At 42.3% G+C, this 20,820-nt stretch overlaps 1 protein-coding gene and 1 pseudogene across 3 annotated transcripts; one reads left to right on the top strand and one right to left on the bottom strand.

The window, feature by feature from the left end:
• Positions 1–14: 14 nt before the first annotated feature.
• On the bottom strand, positions 15–11,917 carry LOC129831321 (palmitoyl-protein thioesterase 1-like). 3 transcript variants are annotated; one of them, XM_055894625.1, is made up of 10 exons: positions 11,818–11,917; positions 5,049–5,170; positions 4,138–4,247; positions 3,506–3,633; positions 3,160–3,230; positions 2,949–3,051; positions 2,390–2,480; positions 2,127–2,225; positions 1,942–2,013; positions 15–459 (listed from the first exon to the last, which is right to left on the bottom strand). In XM_055894625.1, the coding sequence occupies exons 2-10, from the start codon at positions 5,161–5,163 to the stop codon at positions 337–339; spliced, it is 912 nt and encodes a 303-aa protein (XP_055750600.1). In that variant the 5' UTR covers positions 5,164–5,170; positions 11,818–11,917; the 3' UTR covers positions 15–336. The 3 variants fall into 3 exon arrangements, with proteins under 3 accessions (XP_055750600.1, XP_055750599.1, XP_055750598.1); XM_055894624.1 differs by lacking the exon at positions 11,818–11,917 and adding an exon at positions 5,865–6,022; XM_055894623.1 differs by lacking the exon at positions 11,818–11,917 and adding an exon at positions 5,733–5,840.
• On the top strand, positions 8,409–18,312 carry LOC129831322 (sialin-like; annotated as a pseudogene).
• The last annotated feature ends 2,508 nt before the right edge of the window (positions 18,313–20,820 follow it).

Below are 20,820 nucleotides of genomic sequence, written 5' to 3'. Positions count from 1 at the left end.
TTACACACACTACCTTTAAGTTTTATAACGTACATTTTTATTCCAAAATGGCGCTAAACAAAAATGATCAAATGTAAACTTTAATACACGTCCCCCAATTAGACCACCAATGCATCTCTGGGAACCAACTAAGACTAACTTAATTTTCTGTGGTAGTACATTAAATGGGTAAAATCAGCGTTTTAAAAATCATAAGTTGTGCATTAGATTCATCAGCAGGATGGTATCGATATGATAGGAATGCACAGTTGTGCGATAGTGCAATAGTTGTGCGCATGCTAACTTGAGTCAGAGTGTAGATAGCTAGGTGTATTTAGCGCAGGTAGCTGGGTGTATTTAGCGCAGGTAAGGCACTAGTTTGGCGTTGAACCACTCCCTGGTGAACTGGAGGTGATCTCCTTCTGTACCCAGGAAATCCAGCTTTCCAGCTGCATCCATCGCTGCCAGTCCAAGACGATCCTGAAAATATATTCAATGTCTCAATACAATATCACATACATTACAATATGAGTTGAATACATGAAAATACTCTACATGGCCAAAAGTATGTGGACACCTGCTAGTCATACATCTCATTCCAAAGTCATGGGCATTAATATGGAGTTCGTCTCCACTTCTGGGAAGGCTTTCTTTTTTTTTACATACTGAGACAAGGATATCCCTACCGGCCTAACGCTATGCCAATTGTGCGTCGCCCCACGGACCTCCCGGTTGCGACAGAGCCTGGGCGTGAACCCAGAGACTCTGGTGGCGCAGCTAGCACTGCGATGCAGTGCCCTAGACCACTGCGCCACCCGGGAGATGCTAGATGTTGGAACATTGCTGAAGGGGACTCCATTCGACCACAAGAGCATTAATGAGGTTGGGCGATTAGGCCAGGCCCGCAGTCGGTGTTCCAATTCATCCCAAAGGTGTTCGATGGGATTGAGGTCAGGGCTCTGTGCAGGCCAGTCAAGTTCTTCCACACCGATCTCAACAAACCATTTCTGTATGGACCTCGCTTTCTGCACGGTGGCATTGTCATGCTGAAACAGGAAAGGGCCTTCCCCAAACTGTTGCCACAAAGTTGGAAGCACAGAATTGTCTAGAATGTCATTGTGTGCTGTAGCATTAAGATTTCCCTTTACTGGAACAAAGGGGCCTAGCCCGAACCATGAAAAACAGCCAAAGACCAATATTCCTCCTCCACCAAACTTTACAGTTGGCACTATGCATTGGGGCAGGTAGTGTTCTCCTGGCATCGCATCTGCCAAACCCAGATTAATCCATCGCACTGCTAGATGGTGAAGCATGATTCATCACTCCAGAGAATGTGTTTCCTCTGCTCCAGAGTTCAATGGCGGCGCGCTTTACAGCACTCAAGACGACGCTTGGCATTGCACATGGTGATCTTAGGCTTGTGTGAGGCTGCTCAGCCATGGAAACCCATTCCATGAAGCTCCCGACAAACAGTTATTGTGCTGATATTGCTTCTCCGGGCAGTTTGGAATTCTGTAGCGAGTGTTGCAACCGAGGACAGACGATTGTTACACGGTACATGCTTCAGCACTTGGCGGTCCTGTTCTGTGAACTTGTGTGGCCTACCACTTCGCAGCTGAACTGTTGTTGCTCCTAGACGTTTCCACTTCACAATAACAGCACTTAGAGTTGACCGGGGCAGCTCTAGCAGGGCAGAAATTTGACGCCCTGACGTGGTGGAAAGGTGACATCCTATGACGGTGCCACGTTGAAAGTAACTGAGCTCTTTAGGAAGGCCATTCTACTGCCAATGTTTGTCTATGGAGATTGCATGGCGGTGTGCTTGATTTTTTTTTTGTCAGCAACGGTTGTGGCTGAAATAGCCGAATCCATTAATTTGAAGGGCGGTCCACAAACTTTTGTATATACTGTATAGTGTACATGTCTGTGTTTGAAGATGAGTAAACATGATGTGGGTTTTACCTCTTTATAGAGAACACTCTCCTGAAGCGTCTCGGTCTCTTTTGCCTGACCCGTTTTCAGAAACCCAAACCACTATGAAAAATAGATTGTATACAAAATACATATTGCCTATTAGCATCAGTAATTACAGTGTAGGAGGAGGACAGTACATCAAGAGAGGTTGTCACAATGTGTCCAGTATTTACCTCAGTGTCAGCTGGATCCACAACACTGTCCTGCAAGAACTTGACCATCACAAACTTGTCCAGCAGCTGGAGGTTCTTCTTGTAAGTCTCGTTCACCACCTGTGGGGTGAATGGCAGCAGATGAATTGAATGGAATTGAATTGGAATACAGCGATGGAGAGTTCTCAGGAGAATATTGAATATAAACAGCACTGTATGAGCAATCAAATAGCAACGTCTGATTCTGAAAACATATACTAACACCATACTAGAGCCATACTAACCCGCTCCTGATTGATATCAGCCAGGAAGAGGCTGTGTTTTTTGTACTGGTCGTCGTTCAGTGGGTCGTGCCAGTACTGTGCCTGCACCAAGCTGATAAAGACACAAGGATTCCAAAATGACTCACTGGATAACAACCACACAATACACAAAGCCCTTTCTCTTTGTACCTCGTCTCAAAACGTACAGTAACTATGTCATAACATACTGTTGGATATATACATCTGGATATTGCTGATTCGTCTCAAACATAAGAATTGCACTCTGAATGAGTTGAAATATAGTCTACACTCACTGTTTTTGAGTTGTAAATCAATTCTACACTCACTGTTTTTGAGTTGTAAATCAATTCTACACTCACTGTTTTTGAGTTGTAAATCAATTCTACACTCACTGTTTTTGAGTTGTCAAATCAATTCTACACTCACTGTTTTTGAGTTGTAAATCAATTCTACACTCACTTCTTTTTGAGTTGTACATCAATTCTACGCTCACTGTTTTTGAGTTGTAAATCAATTCTACGCTCACTGTTTTTGAGTTGTAAATCAATTCTACACTCACTGTTTTTGCACAATATCGGTGTAGGCTCCTGAGTTGAGTTTCTTGCGAATCCAGTCACAGATATGGGAGCTCTCTCCAGGGCATTTAGGGAGACCATACACCCCTGCGAATGTGGAGAATAGGATCATTTCAAAACTGTCAGGAAGTGAATGAAAGACAATGAAAAGAGACAAGGCAAGGGATTATGTCACTGTTGCCATGGTGCCGTTACCTTGTTGTTGTCCCCCAACAGAGATCAGGGTTTTCATTGGAGGAGATGGACAGCGCTGCGCCACTGCCCTCCTGGGGGGGGGGGGGGGGTGAAAAGGCGAAGAACTGAGAATTACATCTTCTTGTCTCGTGTATAAAGTACTTTAACCAGGTGATGGGCCACTCTGCAGGCTTTTGTTCCACCTCAGCTCTAAGACACCTGATTTAACTACATTGGTTGAATAAGTGTGCAAGTGTTGGGCTGGAATCGGCACATACTGCAGCTCTAATTCATGTATAAAAAAAAATAAACGTTCAAAAAGCATCCTGAGAGGCTTTGTGAGTACGGACCCAGAGACACTACTTACAGGAACTGTCCTCCCTGGGAGAAGCCCATGGCATTGTAGCCATCCTTCAGTTTGGGATCCTGGGCCAGCTGGCTGCACACCATGGACACCTGCTCATTGACATCCATGAAGAAACCATTCTCTGTGTCCTGAGGGGTAGATATGAGGATGTTCATGTTGGGACAGTAACAATGTTGACAAACAGAAACACCACATCTAAAAAAAAAAAAAAAAAAAAGATCAAGGGTGAGTGATTTTAGCGTGCAAGGGCTGGCATGGATGCAGGCTTTTGCTCCAGCCACACAGTAGGGAAAGGGGATACCTAGTCAGTTGCACAATTGAACGCATTCAACTGAAATGTGTCTTCTGCATTTAATCTCTGAATCAGAGATGTGCAGGGGGTGTCTTAATCGACATCAAATCTGCAGAACGGCAGATTTTTCCACCTTGCTGGCTCGGGGATTCAAACCAGAAACCTTTCAATTACTGGCCCAACACTCTTAACCACTAAGCTACTTGCAGTAATACACCCAAATCTACTTATGAAATTCAATCAAAGCTTTCATTAGTAGAATCAGGCTTGGCTGGAGCAAAGGCAAGCATTCACACCGGTCACCACAGGGTATGGCTGTCCACCACAGATTGGAAAGTACCTGACTGACAGTCTTGCCAATCATTAGTGACAGGACGTCAATTCCAGGGATGGTTTCCTCGATCATCTTCTTTATAGAGCCCATGCTGAGAGGGTTGCAACAGCTGTCTCCTATGTAGACACCGAAACAAGAACCCAGAGTCCCCATATGAAGAGTTTCATATCCAAAATGCTATATATCCATTTTCAGAAATGTTGGTAAATTTGCTTTTGTTGTTTCAAGAAATTATGAAAGAGATTGGTTTTTTCACTATCTAATCATTGCACGGTGTTGTTCAATGACAGACAAATGGTGTTTTTTGCTAAATGTTACATATCCACCTCACTCTCAGAAAAATAAGTAGTACTAGGATTTACACAGTACAATGTAACAAATAACTTCATTTTTTTTGTTAAAGAACTGATACATTTGTGACATATTTGAAAAATATATTTTGGTATTATTCAATACAGTAATATGAGCCTGTATGTAAATCATTTACATTTGACATTTGAGTCATTTAGCAGACGCTCTTATCCAGAGCGACTTACAGTAAGTGCATTCATCTTCAGATAGCTAGGTGAGACAACCACATATCACAGTCAAATTACAGGATACGAACATTCCATTCCAGCTAAACAACGCATATAAAGCATTTTGCAACAACAAAAACTAGGAATCTAAAAATCTGGGAACTCAAAATCAATCATTTCTGATGAAAAAACAAAATGTGAAAAATTGATTGATATAGAGTTTTGGGTGGAAAAAAACTATTAATGTACACTAACTGCCATATCATGACTTGTCTAAGGGCCACATGCAAATATAGGAAGTGGCCATCAGTTGCTTATTTTGCTACTCTGCCACACTGAGAAACACCACTGCTGTATGTGAAACATGATGTTGTTGCATTATTCATCTCAAGTGCTTACCCATTCCGTGCCAAAGAACCAATGGGAGGGTGGCATTGTCAGATCCATGTACTGGGTTTAGGGCAAGTAACAGTAGTGGACCAGCCCCGAGGAGCAAGCTAAGAAGTGTGGTCATCTTGAACCTTGAAATGAATGTAACGAAGAGGACCAGACAGTTAGTGAACTAACAATAAAACAGTGTGAGTGTGATGTTTTTTGCTGGACGTGTTCAAATATGTTATTTCAACAGCCTGGCCCTGCCACTTTGTTTTTTAAACTGAGTGATGGGGCTGGGGAAATGTATCTTCTCTCAGATGCATAGGTAGCAATGAATGCAAGGACTGACAGATTATACCTTTAAAGCTGCGATTCTTGTTTGGTAGGGGTTTTACATGTTGTCAAATCATGAAATATGGCTGTGTGAGCTTCACAAGAACAAAACAAAGCCAGAATGAACAACAATTACCCATTTTCCCAAAAGGTCTGACTGAGTCTATGACATCTTTGCATATCATGTGTAACTATGGGGAGGCAGGTAGCCTAGTGGTTAGAGTGTTCGGCCAGTAACTGAAAGGTTGCTAGATCAAATCCCCGACAAGGTAAAAATCCGTTATTCTATCCCTGAACAAGACAGTTAACCCACTGTTCCTAGGCCATCATTGTAAATAAGAATTTGCCTAGTTAAATTTTAAAAAAACTACCTACCTTACTTTCATAACAAACCAGTTTGGTTTGCTACAGTAGACAACAGCATAGCTTGACAGTTGGCCTTATCTATTTCTGGCTGGTCGTGTTTCACAGATAAAAACGGAAACTACACAATAAACTGCTACTTACTGTTCAGGAATCACCACCACTGAGCGCAATAACTTGTTACATTACAAACTAATGCAACCAGGAAGGAACTTGGGAAATAACCATCGATTTCCAAATCATACGGAGCAGCTTGTTACGCAATGTGCAAACTAGCTGCATTTATCTTGTGCTGTAGACTTAGGTGCAAATTAATATATACAGTCATTGGTGCAAATTCATAATCGCGTCACCGAAGAGAAAAACTTTTTGGGGTCATGTGACTACCGGTTTCTCCGAATCGTAAACACGCAAAAAAAAATTGCACATAGATTTTTGAGTCTAACCATGTGTAATTGGAATTTCATGGTGAACAAAAAGTAGAGCAGTCGTTGATCACATCAATCAAAATCATCTTGGTTTAGTTACAAATTGAGGAGATTCTAGTTTTCTGAATTTGAATCTGAATGTGTATTACAGAAAAGGAAAAACATAAATATGCTAAGCGTTGTGTTAATCACTCCAAACTGAATACATTTTTTATTCACCTTAAATTTCACCTACACCATGTCAAGAGGTATTACATTAGTCATTCTATTCCATCCCATCATCAGCTGACCTGCTTAACATACATTCTCTGTTCCTCCAATGGTAACCTGGGAAAGTTTTGTTTGTCTGCACATACACTAGGTTCACATCTGCTTTTGGTCAGTCTGCACAAGTCACAGAGTGGAGGAGAGGCCAAGTCTACTACTTCATTTCATTTATTGGAAAGACCTACAGTATATCACAAAAGTGAGTACACCCCTCACATTTTTGTAAAAATTTGAGTATATCTTTTCATGTGACAACACTGAAGAAATGACACTTTGCTTCAATGTAAAGTAGTGAGTGTACAGCTCGTATAACAGTGTAAATTTGCTGTCCCCTCAAAATAACTCAACACACAGCCATTAATGTCTAAATCGCTGGCAACAAAAGTGAGTACACCCCTAAGTGAAAATGTCCAAATTGGGCCCAAAGTGTCAATATTTTGTGTGGCCACCATCATTTTCCAGCACTGCCTTAACCCTCTTGGGCATGGAGTTCACCAGAGCTTCACAGGTTGCCACTGGAGTCCTCTTCCACTCCTCCATGACGACAAAACGGAGCTGGTGGATGTTAGAGACCTTGCACTCCTCCACCTTCCATTTGAGGATGCCCCACAGATGCTCAATAGGGTTTAGGTCTGGAGACATGCTTGGCCAGTCCATCACCTTTACCCTCAGCTTCATTAGCAAGGCAGTGGTTGTATCGGAGATGTGTTTGGGGTCGTTATCATGTTGGAATACTGCTCTGCGGCCCAGTCTCTGAAAGCAGGGGATCATGCTCTGCTTCAGTATGTCACAGTACATGTTGGCATTCATGTTTCCCTCAATGAACTGTAGCTCCCCAGTGCCGGCAGCACTCATGCAGCCCCAGACCATGACACTCCCACCACCATGCTTGACTGTAGGCAAGACACACTTGTCTTTGTACTCCTCACCTGGTTGCCGCCATACACGCTTGACATCATCTGAACCAAATAAGTTTATCTTGGTCTCATCAGACCACAGGACATGGTTCCAGTAATCCATGTCCTTAGTCTGCTTGTCTTCAGCAAACTGTTTGCGGGCTTTCTTGTGCATCATCTTTAGAAGAGGCTTCCTTCTGGGACGACAGCCATGCAAACCAATTTGATGCAGTATACGGCGTATGGTCTGAGCACTGACAGGCTGACCCCCCACCCCTTCAACCTCTGCAGCAATGCTGGCAGCACTCATACGTCTATTTCCCAAAGACAACCTCTGGATATGACGCTGAGCACGTGCACTCAACTTCTTTGGTTGACCATGGCGAGGCCTGTTCTGAGTGGAACCTGTCCAGTTAAACCGCTGTATGGTCTTGGCCACCGTGCTGCAGCTCAGTTTCAGGGTCTTGGCAATCTTCTTATAGCCCAGGCCATCTTTATGTAGAGCAACAATTCAGATCCCATTTTCAGATCCTCAGAGAGTTCTTTGCCATGAGGTGCCATGTTGAACTTCCAGTGACCAGTCAGTATGAGGGAGTGTGAGAGCGATGACACCAAATTTAACACACCTGCTACCCATTAACACCTGAGACCTTGTAACACTAACAAGTCACATGACACCGGGGAGGGAAAATGGCTAATTGGGCCCAATTTGGACATTTTCACTTAGGGGTGTACTCACTTTTGTTGCCAGCGGTTTAGACATTAATGGCTGTGTGTCGAGTTATTTTGAGGGGACAGCAAATGTACACTGTTATACAAGCTATACACTCACTACTTTACATTGTAGCAAAGTGTCATTTCTTCAGTGTTATCACATGAAAAGATATACTCAAATATTTACAAAAATGTGAGGGGTGTACTCACTTTTGTGATATACTGTATATTCTGAGGTCAGATGTATTGCGTACTACTTGTCCAGCACTAAAAGAAGTAGCTATGAAAAATCATACAAGTCATGTGTCTGTGACTGACTTTACATAGGCCATAACTCACAGTCTGGTATTTGTTTCCCGTCTTGTTTTTGTCTGCACATGGATAATCCACATCACCAGCTAGCGTAAAACTATTTGGAGCATCATCATCCTCATCATCTGAAGAAGAAGAATGTATATATGATGCTCTCCAGTCCTAGGATCTAGGTCTAGAACCTCAATAACCGCAAGTGAATAACTATCTGGTCCATCCAGTCCAATTTGTGGTAATTGGTCAAACCTTTTTCTCTATCTAAACATTCCTCGATATAAAGAGCAAAACATAATGTTATATACATGTGTGTCTATGTTGGATCTCTTTGACTTGTCAGGGGTTTTGTAATTGTTGCACAATCTCCAATGGATTTCTTTGAAGTCAGTAAGTTGTTGTCGTCTGGCCATTGTAGCTAAGGAACTAAATACTTTTGTCTTGGCATGCTCGGCCAATTACATTGAACACTATAAGGACCATTGGCCTTCCTATTCATGGTCATTCTCATATCGAAATCAAATCAAATTTGATTGCTCACATACACATATTTAACAGATGTTATGTTCGGTGTAGCGAAATGCTTGTCCAGCCTGTATCTGTAGTCTTGACCCGTCTGTGTGTATGTGTGTGTGCGTGCGTGCGTGCGTACGTGCATGAGGCTGAATGTCTAGCAATTGTTCATGCTGACTCTTGCTGTTTTTCTATCTAGCAGATTTTCTTAGGACACTATGGTTAGGTGACCTCAGATCACCCTCACTTCATTCCTCTCTCTGGCCGTCACCTGACTGGTGGTTGCAATGGCTCGGCAAAATGGATACTCCATCAACTCCTCCCCACTGAACGAGAGTGGAGATACTACACCCCTACTTAAAAAAGAAGTGGTGGATGTTGATGATTCAGGTGTCTTAACTTGTTTTGGTTGCTCTTTTGCGTAGTCAGCACTCAGCAGCATGGATGTGCTAGTAGTGCTTCATTATGTAATGATAACCTTCTGATAGTTGAATGAAGTCATATCAAGTGTTTTGTCAGTAATGGGCATTGATGTCAGTGGGTGACTTAGCGAACATTTGACCTACGTGGAAGTTCGGATTCGCCCCTATGATTTTGCTTATTACATCATAACTAACAGTGTGCTAGTGAAATATGTAATTTAAGTGTCATGTACTCCTCGTTAGCTAGAGTAGATTTACTACTAACACGGTCTAAATAGTCATCTTTAAGTGTCATCTTTAGTCATCTTTGAGTGTTTTCAGATAGACTGTGAGGTGTGATTGGGCACATGTTGTCGTCGTGTCTAACAGTACCGCCACAATGTTGCTCTGCACTCTGCAATCTGGCCATCATGATGTTCTTTGGATCCTCCGTCGTCTACGGTCTCCGTGTCAATCTAAGTGTTGCCATGGTCAATGGGACCAAAAGCCAACCATCTCTCAACAGCTCAGGTGGCCATGAGTGCCCAGTTTCCTCCCACGGCAATGGCAGCCAAACCCCAGACCAACCAGATGGGGTAAGTACCAGCTCTTCCAAAGTATCAACTAGACCTATAGTAGTATACTCTACATGCATATTATATCATATATTGTAAACTGGGTGGTTCGAGACCTGAATGTTGATTGGCTGACATCCATCAGACCGTATACCAATGGTATGGCAAAACATTTATTTGACTTATTTAATTACATTGGTAACCAGTTTATAATAGCAATAAGGCACCTCGGAGGTTTGTGATATATGGCAAATATACCACAGCTAAATGCTGTGTCCAGGCACTCCTCGTTACGTTGCGCCTAAGAACAGCCCATAGCCGTAGTATATTGGCCATACCCCCCCCCCAGGCCTTATTGCCTAATTATAGCTTATATATTACAGTACATAAATAGGCTTCACACAAACATGATCCATGCATACTGGACATAATGCACATGCGAAGACACTCACAAACTCATACGTAACACTAATGCTCATTTACGTCTCTCTGTCTCTCTCTCTCTCTCGCTCAGACACCTCTGTATTTGTGGGATTCTCTGACTCAGGGCCTGCTGCTGGGGGTGTTCTTCTTTGGCTACCTGGTGACACAGATCCCCGGGGGTTACCTGGCCGGACACTTTGGGTGGAGTATCTTCCTGGGGGGAGGGGTGATGGGCACCGCAGCCCTCACCCTCCTCACCCCCCTGGCAGCGCAGCTAGGGCCCTACTGGCTGTTTGGCTTACGGGCACTGGAGGGATTTGGGGAGGTAAGAGGCTTCATGTGTGCAGAGTAGGGGTCAATCTCATTCTGTCATCAGCAATGAACTGGATGAGCATTTGATTGTATAAACAACCGTATTTATCGTATACATATAGCCATATGGTCATTATTTTCCATAAAACACCAAGGTATATTGTTCATTTCAGTGCCATAAGAATGGTTCATTTAAATCAGTGTGTATCGCTCTGTGTTTGTATGTCCTCAGGGGGTGACGTTCCCGGCCATGATGGCCATGTGGGCTCGCTGGGCTCCCCCTCTAGAGAGGTCTCGGCTTATGACCCTTTCGGGGTCAGGGGCCAACTTTGGGGCCTTTGTAGCCCTGCCCCTCACTGGCTTCATCTGTCACAGTCTGGGCTGGCCCGCTGTCTTCTACATGTTTGGTGAGAGTTGGATAGCAATTACACCCCTCAACCATAAACATTCATTACACCCCTCAAACATAATACATTCATTACACCCCTCAAACATAAACATTCATTACACCCCTCAAACATAAACATTCATTACACCCCTCAAACATAAACATTCATTACACCCCTCAAACATAAACATTCATTACACCCCTCAAACATAAACATTCATTACACCCCTCAAACATAATACATTAATTACACCCCTCAAACATAAACATTCATTACACCCCTCAAACATAATACATTCATTACACCCCTCAAACATAAACATTCATTACACCCCTCAAACATAATACATTCATTACACCCCTCAAACATAAACATTCATTACACCCCTCAAACATAAACATTCATTACACCCCTCAAACATAAACATTCATTACACCCCTCAAACATAATACATTAATTACACCCCTCAAACATAAACATTCATTACACCCCTCAAACATAAACATTCATTACACCCCTCAAACATAAACATTCATTACACCCCTCAAACATAAACATTCATTACACCCCTCAAACATATACATTCATTACACCCCTCAAACATATACATTCATTACACCCCTCAAACATATACATTCATTACACCCCTCAAACATAAACATTCATTACACCCCTCAAACATAAACATTCATTACACCCCTCAAACATATACATTCCCCCTACACACACCATATATGCATGTCTCTGCATACCCACATTTTCAGCTCTTATTTTGTTCTCCTGTGAAGTTTTCACACACATCATACCTTCCAATTTTTTTTATCATTCACAATTCTTCTCTGCACACTCTCTTGTTCAGCACAAACACTGTACCTGCACAACCTTTGGCTTTGTGAAGATGTCAACAGAATCAGGCTTTTCTCTCACTCCGTCCCTCTGTCTCTCTGTCTCTGTCTCTCATCACCAGGGGGTGCTGGTTGCATTTGGGCAGTGTTCTGGTTCATTCTGGTGTTGGACCAGCCTGGCACTCATCCACGAATCAGCACAAGAGAAAAAGATTACATCATCAACTCCATAGGAAAAGAGGGAACAACAGTCTATCCTTTATGACCCTTTGTCATACATTTTGTAAATCGGTTCACAGTCAATCCCCTTCCTCTCGATTCATTTCGATTTAATTCAAGGGGCTTTTATTGGCATGGGAAACATATGTTAACATTGCCAAAGCAAGTGAGGTAGATAATATACAAAAGTGAAATAAACTATAAAAATGAACAGTAAACGTTACACTCACAGAAGTTCCAAAAGAATAAAGACATTACAAATGTGGTATTATGTATATATACAGTGTTGTAACAATGTGAAAATGGTTAAAGTACAAAAGGGAAAATAAATAAACATAAATGTGGGTTGTATTTACAGTGGTGTTTGTTCTTCACTGGTTGCCCTTTTCTTGTGGCAACAGGTCACAAATATTGCTGCTGTGATGGCACACTGTTGTATTTCACCCAGTAGATATGGGAGTTTATCAAAATCGGGTTTGTTTTCAAATTCTTTGTGGATCTGTGTAATCTGAGGGAAATACGTGTCTCTAATATGGTCATACATTTGGCAGGAGGTTAGGAAGTGCAGCTCAGTTTCTACCTCATTTTGTGGGCAGTGTGCACATAGCCTGTCTTCTCTTGAGAGCCAGGTCTGCCTACAGCGGCCTTTCTCAATAGCAAGGCTATGCTCACTGAGTCTGTACATAGTCAAAGCTTTCCTTAAGTTTGGGTCAGTCACAGTGGTCAGGTATTCTGCCACTGTGTACTCTCTGTTTGGGCCAAATAGCATTCTAGTTTGCTCTGTTTTTTTGTTAATTCTTTAAAATGTGTCAAGTAATTAGCTTTTTGTTTTCTCATGATTTGGTCGAGTCTAATTGTGTTGATGTCCTGGGGCTCTGTGGGGTCTGTTTGTGTTTGTGAACAGAGCCTTAGGACCAGCTTGCTTAGGGGACTCTTCTCCAGGTTCATCTCTCTGTAGGTGATGGCTTTGTTATGGAAGTTTTGGGAATCGCTTCCTTTTAGGTGGTTGTATAATTTAACGGCTCTTTTCTGGATTTTGATAATTAGCGGGTATCGGCCTAATTCTGCTCTGCATGCATTATTTGGTGTTTTGCGTTGTACACTGGGGATATTTTTGCAGAATTCTGCATGCAGAGTCTCAATTTGGTGTTTGTCCCATTTTGTGAATTCTTGGTTGGTGAGCGGACCCCAGACCTTACAACCATAAAGGGCAATGGGTTCTATAACTGATTCAAGTATTTTTAGCCAGATCCTAATTGGTATGTCAAATTTTATGTTCCTTTTGATGGCATAGAATGCCCTTCTTGCCTTGTCTCTCAGATTGTTCACAGCGTTATGGAAGTTACCTGTGGCGCTGATGTTTAGTCCAAGGAATGTATCGTTTTTTGTGTGCTCTAGGGCAATGGTGTCTAGATGGAATTTGTATTTGTGGTCCTGGTGACTGGACCTTTTTTGGAACACCCTTACTTTGTCTTACTGAGAATTACTGTCATGGCCCAGGTCTGGCAGAATCTGTGCAGAAGATCTAGGTGCTGCTGTAGGCCCTCCTTGGTTGGTGACAGAAGCATCAGATCATCAGCAAACAGTAGACATTTGACTTCAGATTCTAGTAGGGTGAGGCCGGGTGCTGCAGACTATTCAAGTGCCCTCGCCAATTCGTTGATATATATGTTGAAGAGGGTGGGGCTTAAGCTGCATCCCTGTTTCACCCCACGGCCCTGTGGGAAGAAATGTGTTTGTTTTTTGCCTATTTTAACCGCACACTTGTTTGTGTATATGGATTTTATAATGTCATATGTTTTTCCCCCAACACCACTTTCCATCCATTTGTATAGCAGACTCTCATGCCAAATTGAGTCAAAGGCTTTTTTGAAATCAACAAAGCATGAGAAGACTTTGCCTTTGTTTCGGTTTGTTTGTTCATTAGGGTGTGCATGGTGAATACATGGTCTGTCATACGATAATTTGGTAAAAATCCAATTTGACATTTGCTCAGTACATTGTTTTCACTGAGGAAATGTACGAGTCTGCTGTTAATGATAATGCAGAGGATTTTCCCAAGGTTGCTGTTGACGCATATCCCACAGAAGTTATTGGGGTCAAATTTGTCTCCACTTTTGTGGATTGGGGTGATCAGTCCTTGGTTCCAAATAGTGGGGAAGATGCCAGATGCCATGATGTTAAAATGCCAGATGCCACAGCCGTTGAAAGAACTGGACCAAGGTGCAGCGTGGTGAGCGTACATTTTATTTTGGTGAATACTCCGACGAAACAATAAACTATACAAAACAAACCGTGAAGCTAAAGGCTATGTGCCATAAACAAAGTCAACTTCCCACAAAGACAGGTGGGAAAAGGGATACCTAAGTATGGTTCTCAATCAGAGACAACAATAGACAGCTGTCCCTGATTGAGAACCCTACCCGGCCAAAACATAGAAATACAAATAATAGATCATAGAATACTCACCCCAACTCACACCCTGACCAAACCAAAATAGAGACATAAAAAGGATCTCTAAGGTCAGGGCGTGACAGTTAAAGAGTTTTAGTACAGCCAATTGGAATTTGTTGTCTGTATATTTGATCATTTCATTGAGGATACCATCAACACCACAGGCTTTTTTGGGTTGGAGGGTTTTTATTTTATCTTGTAGTTCATTCAAGGTAATTGGAGAATCCAGTGGGTTCTGGTAGTCTTTAATAGTTGATTATAAGATTTGTATTTGATCATGTATATGTTTTTGCTGTTTGTTCTTTGTTAGAGCCAAAAAGATTGGAGAAGTGGTTTACCCATTTTCCCAGAAGTGGTTAGAGTCTATGGATTCTTCAATTACATTGAGCTGATTTCTGACGTGCTGTTCCTTCTTTATCCGTAGTGTATTTCTGTATTGTTTTAATGATTCACCATCGTGAAGGCGTAGACTCAGGTTTTCTGGGTCTTTATGTTTTTGGTTGAACAGGTTTCTCAATTTCTTTCTTAAGTTTTTGCATTCTTCATCAAACCATTTGTCATTGTTGTTCATTTTCTTCAGTTTTCTGCTTGACATTTTTAGATTTGATAGGGAAGCTGAGAGGTCAAATATACTGTTAAGATTTTCTACTGCCAGGTTTACACCTTCACTATTACAGTGGAACGTTTTGTCCAGGAAGTTGTCTAAAAGGGATTGAATTTGTTGTTGCCTAACTGATTTTTGGTAGGTTTCCACGCTACATTCCTTCCATATATAGCATTTCTTAATATTACTCAGTTCCTTTGGCTTTGATGCCTCATGATTGACTATTGCTCTGTTCAAGTAGACTGTAATTTTGCTGTGATCTGATAGGTGTGTCAGTGGGCTGCCTGTGAACGCTCTGAGAGACTCTGGGTTGTACTACTGCCAAGAGATGAGCTATAGGTGTACCTACCATAGGAGTCCCCTCGACTATGTACATACCCAGCATGCGACAGAGCTGCAGGTGTTGCGACCCGTTTTTGTTGGTTATGTTGTCATAGTTGTGCCTAGGGGGGGCATATGGGGGAGGGAATGCTGTCACCTCCAGGCAGGTGTTTGTCCCCCTGTGTGCTGAGGGGGTCAGGTTCTTGTCCGGTTCGGGCATTTAGGTTGCAACAGACTAGTACATGTCCCTGGGCCTGGAAATGATTGATTTCCCCCTCCAGGATGGAGAAGCTGTCTTCATTAAAGTATGGGGATTCTAGTGGGGGGATGTACTGTAGGTAGCACACAGGGGGATATTTTTATCTGTTAAGATAATTTCCTTTTGAATTTATAGCCAAATGTAAAATGTTCCTGTTTTGACTAATTTAATGGAGTGAGTTAGGTCTGCTCTATACCAAATTAAATTCTCTGGCTCCTAACCCAGGGTGGTGCCCATGGCTGGTCAGTGCCTTTGTTACCCATGATGCTCTCTGTTCCCCTGTGGGCCATCATAGTGTCTCAGATGTGTGCCAACTAGGGTAACTGCATTCTGCTCACCTCACTACCCACCTACATGGACACGGTACTTCACTTTGACCTCCGACAGGTGAGACCCAACGAAATCATACATTAAGTCACACATCATTGATATATATGGATATATGATTTATATGGATGACGCCTTTAAGAGGAGAGCGACAGAGTGAGACGCTCAATTCCAGAGTGCTGTAAAGGCCAGATAGGTGTAAGAAATATGGTAAGAGCTCCACCTGGTGGTATTAGGCTCTGTATGCAGGTGATAGGACTAGAGAATGACTAAGATATCGCGGTGTACAGGGATAGAACAGGAGTCTCGAGACTTGAATCATGTTGTGTTGTAACCTAGGCCTACACCGTGCTACTGTAGCATTGCTGTAATAAAACATTGGTGAAAGTGATGCCATGTTATCGGGATATTTTATTCCTGCAATGCAGTTGCAATCCTTTCTGTTGTTGTTTTTGTTGTCGGTTAATATTGTCTATTTCTTTCTGACTGTCTATATAGAATGCCTTTCTCTCAGCTCTGCCCTATCTGGGTGGCTGGACCTTCTCAGTGATATCAGGTGTAGTAGCAGACAGCCTCCTGGAGAAGGAGCTGTTGAGTGTCACAGCGGTCCGCAAGATCTTCACTATCACAGGCAAGGAGGGGACTTTTATTTTGAAAAGAACTGGTCTTGGTTCCTTATGGACTTTACCAGATGTTTGATTGATTGACTGGTAAAACATGTAACAGTTTTTTTTGGGATTCTTTGGATGCTATTTCATGCAGTGGATATTTTAGTCTGTAGTAATATGTTTTGTAACAAAATATGAACTAATAGAGTATTACATTTGAGTTATTTAGAAGACGCTCTTATCCAGACCGACTTACAGTTAGAGTATCACATAAACTGTATACATGTGTTGTTGTTAATTGTGTGAATGGCCATACCTATGTGTTTCTATTAAGTGCAGCGTTTGTACATTGACCATGTATATTGACGTCACAGGAGGCTGCTGAGGGGAGATCAGCTCATAATAATGGCCGGAACGGAACAAATGGAATGGCATCAAACACCTGGAAACCATGTAGTATTTGAGCTCGTTCTACTAATTGCCATGAGCCCGTTCTCCCCAATTAAGGAGCCATCAACCTCCTGTGATTGATGTATATTGTTGACCGCTCGTCCCCCAGGTCTGCTGCTGCCTGCAGCCTTCCTGGTTGCTGTGGGTTACTCCGGCTGCAGTGGCGTGTTGGCAGTGACCTTCCTCACCCTCTCTTCAACTGTAGGAGGCACCAGTGCATCCGGGGTCTTCATCAACCAGATAGACATTGCTCCACGGTGGGTGTTTAATCGATTTGAGAGGTGGTCACTTCACTTGTTTCTCTTCACGTCTCTCCCTACTCACCAGTCTTTTCTGGCATATTTTGGACCTTCACTGAACTTTCTCTCTCTTGCACTCATTCCATCACACTCTAAGTCACTGAAGACTGAAGAAGTCACTCACGTACTCACTGCTTTTCACTGCTTTTGGATGTTTGGAGTTTGGGATGTTTGGATGTATTTGAACCTCTATTTTCTCTCTCTCTTCCTCAGGTATGCGGGGGTGCTTTTCAGAATCACCAACACTTTCGGGACTATCCCAGGTGTGGTCGCTCCAATCGTCACGGGTTACCTCACCAAAGATTTAAGCTTTCTGGTGACATTTCCTTCATAATCAAATGTATTCATTCTGTACTACTTTTAGAAATGATTTAATATTTGTAATATATCTACTTAAATACTGTCAAATTATTACACCATGGCTGCGTTGACACAGGCAGCACAATTCTGATAGTTTAAAAAAAATACTGGTATTTTGACCAAACAGATCAGCTCTGGAAAAGATCTGATGTGATTGGTCAAAAGACCAATTAGTGGAAGAAACATCAGAATTGGGCTGCTTGACGCGAGGAGTATGCAATAGAGAACTTCCCAATGGCTCATTTCTAAAAGTTACTGCACTCTTGAAGACTGTTATACTTACGACCATGTCCCCCCTCCCTCCTGGAACAGCAATCCCTGGCGGGATGGAGGAGGGTGTTCTGTCTGTCGGCCGGGATCAGCGCCGTAGGAGCTTTCATCTTCACCTTGTTTGGGTCCGGGGAGGTCCAGAACTGGGCCCTGGTAGAGGAGGATCAGGAACAGGCAGAAACAAAGAGACAGGTTAATCCCTACATGACAGACAGACAAGACCTAAAGCAGGGTTCCCCAACTGATGGCCCATGGTGGTTTTATTTGGCCCCCCATGTTTTCTGAGCAAAAAATGTATAAAACAGTACTATTCTTATTTTTTACATTTTCATTGTTGGACATAAAAAAATATAAAAACATCAGGAAATCAGCTCCGAGTCATTTTAATTTGGGAATTCTGTTCCCAAGTATTTCTGCACATAATAGAGAGGCACATGATCAAATACAAATGTAAGCATCGTTTGAAATTATGTTTTAGTCAAATATCTGTTTGGGCTTCTTGCGGTCAATTTGCAGTCTACAAATGATTTAAAATGATGTTGACCATCTGACCATCTGCTCAATACATTTATTTTTTCAATCGGCCTTCGGCGGAATCTAGTTGATGATCCCTGTAAGAAATAAACTGACCTCAGGTTAACTTAACTCACCATCAGGTGGTTTCAAAAAGGATGAGCCAGTGCATTCTCTTAGTACACTGTGTTGGGAATGGGACCCTTTATCAAATACAATATTCATGATAGGATGAGGGACTTTTTAAAATGGACTCTTTATTTTCCAAATGCCTTTCTTTAGTATTGTTTTGCAACTATCTGTTTCTGACCATGTTTTGTATTTACAGTTGACGTCGGAAGTTTACATACACCTTAGCCAAATACATTTAAACTCAGTTTCTCACAATTCCTGACATTTAATCCTAGTAAAAATTCCCTGTCTTAGGTCAGTTAGGATCACCACTTTATTTTAGGAATGTGAAATGTCTGAATAATAGTAGAGAAAAAAACATTTCAGCTTTAAGCTTTAATTTTAAAGTTTACATACACATTAGTATTTGGTAGCATTGCCTTTAAATTGTTTAACTTGGGTCAAATGTTTCAGGTAGCCTTCCACAATCTTCCCACAATAAGTTGGGTGAATTTTGGCCCATTCCTCCTGACAAATCTGGTGCAACCGAGTCAGGTTTGTAGGCCTCCTTGCTCGCACACACTTTTTCAGTTCTGCCCACAAATGTTCTATAGGATTGAGGTCAGGGCTTTGTGATAGCCACTCCAATACCTTGACTTTGTTGTCCTTAAGCCATTTGCCACAACTTTGGAAGTATGCTTGGGGTCATTGTCCACTTGGAAGACCCATTTGCGACCAAGCTTTAACTTTCTGACTGATGTCTTGAGATGTTGCTTCAATATATCCAGATAATTTTCCTACCCCATGATGCTATCTATTTTGTGAAGTGCACCAGACCCTTCTGCATCAAAGCACCCCCACAACAACATGTTCTTCGGCTTGCAAGCCTCTCTGTAACGCTTGTTCTAGGGATCAGGGATCAGACCAAAATGCAGCGGGTTTTGAAAACATAATGAATTTATTAACCGACGAAGACGAACACGAAACAACACTTGGAATGATTACAAAATAACAAAACGAACGATGACAGACCTGAACTAGAGAACTTACATATAACACGAAGAACGCACGAACAGGTATAGACTACAAACAAAACGCTACAGTCCCATGTGGTACGAACATACATACAAACACGGAAGACAACCACCCACAAACAAACAGTGTGAACAGCCTACCTTTATATGGTTCCCAATCAGAGGAAACGTCAAACACCTGTCTCTGATTGAGAACCATATAAGGCTAATTACCAATGACCTAAACATAGAAACATAAAACATAGAATGCCCACCCCAACTCACGCCCTGACCAACTAAACACATACAAAAATAACAGAAAACAGGTCAGGAACGTGACACTCTCCCTTTTTCCTCCAAACATAATGATGGTCATTATGGCCAAACAGTTCTATATTTGTTTCATTAGACCAGAGGACATTTCTCCAAAAAGTACCATCTTTGTCCCCATGTGCAGTTGCAAACCGCAGTCTGGCTTTTTTTATGGTGGTTTTGGAGCAGTGGCTTCTTCCTTGCTGAGCGACCTTTCAGGTTATGTCGATATAGGACATGTTTTACTGTGGCTATAGATACTTTTGTACCTGTATCCTCCAACATCTTCGCAAGGTCCTTTGCTGTTGTTCTGGGATTGATTTGCACTTTTCGCAGCAAAGTACGTTCATCTCTTGGAGACAGAACGCGTCTCCTGCCATGAGTGGTATGACGGCTGCGTTGTCCCATGGTGTTTATACTTGCGTACTATTGTTTGTTCAGGTGAACGTGGCACCTTCAGGCGTTTGGAAATTGCTCCAAAGGATAAACCTGACTTGTGGAAGTCTACACATTTTTTCTGAGGTCTTGGCTCTTTTTCCCATGATTTCAAGTGTAACTGATGTGAATTGGCTAGCTAGTTAGCGGTGGTGCGCGCTAATAGTGTTTCAATCGGGTGATGTCACTCTGAGACCTGAAGTAGTTGTTCCCCTTGCTCTGTAAGGACCGTGGCTTTTGTGGCACGATGGGTAACAATGCTTCGTGGGTGACTGTTGTCTGTGTGCAGAGGGTGCCTGGTTCGAGCCCGGCGAGGGGACGGATGAAAGCTATACTGTTACACAAGCAAAGTTTGCAGAGTTTGAAGGTAGGCCTTGAAATACATCCACAGGTACACCTCCAATTGACTCAAATTATGTCAATTAGCCTATCCGAAGCTTCTAAAGCCATGACATAATTTTCTGGAATTTTCCAAG

The sequence above is a fragment of the Salvelinus fontinalis genome, chromosome 32 (genome assembly GCF_029448725.1).
Source record: "Salvelinus fontinalis isolate EN_2023a chromosome 32, ASM2944872v1, whole genome shotgun sequence".
NCBI classification, from domain to species: Eukaryota; Metazoa; Chordata; class Actinopteri; order Salmoniformes; family Salmonidae; genus Salvelinus; species Salvelinus fontinalis.
This window is presented reverse-complemented; position numbering and strand designations above follow the sequence as displayed.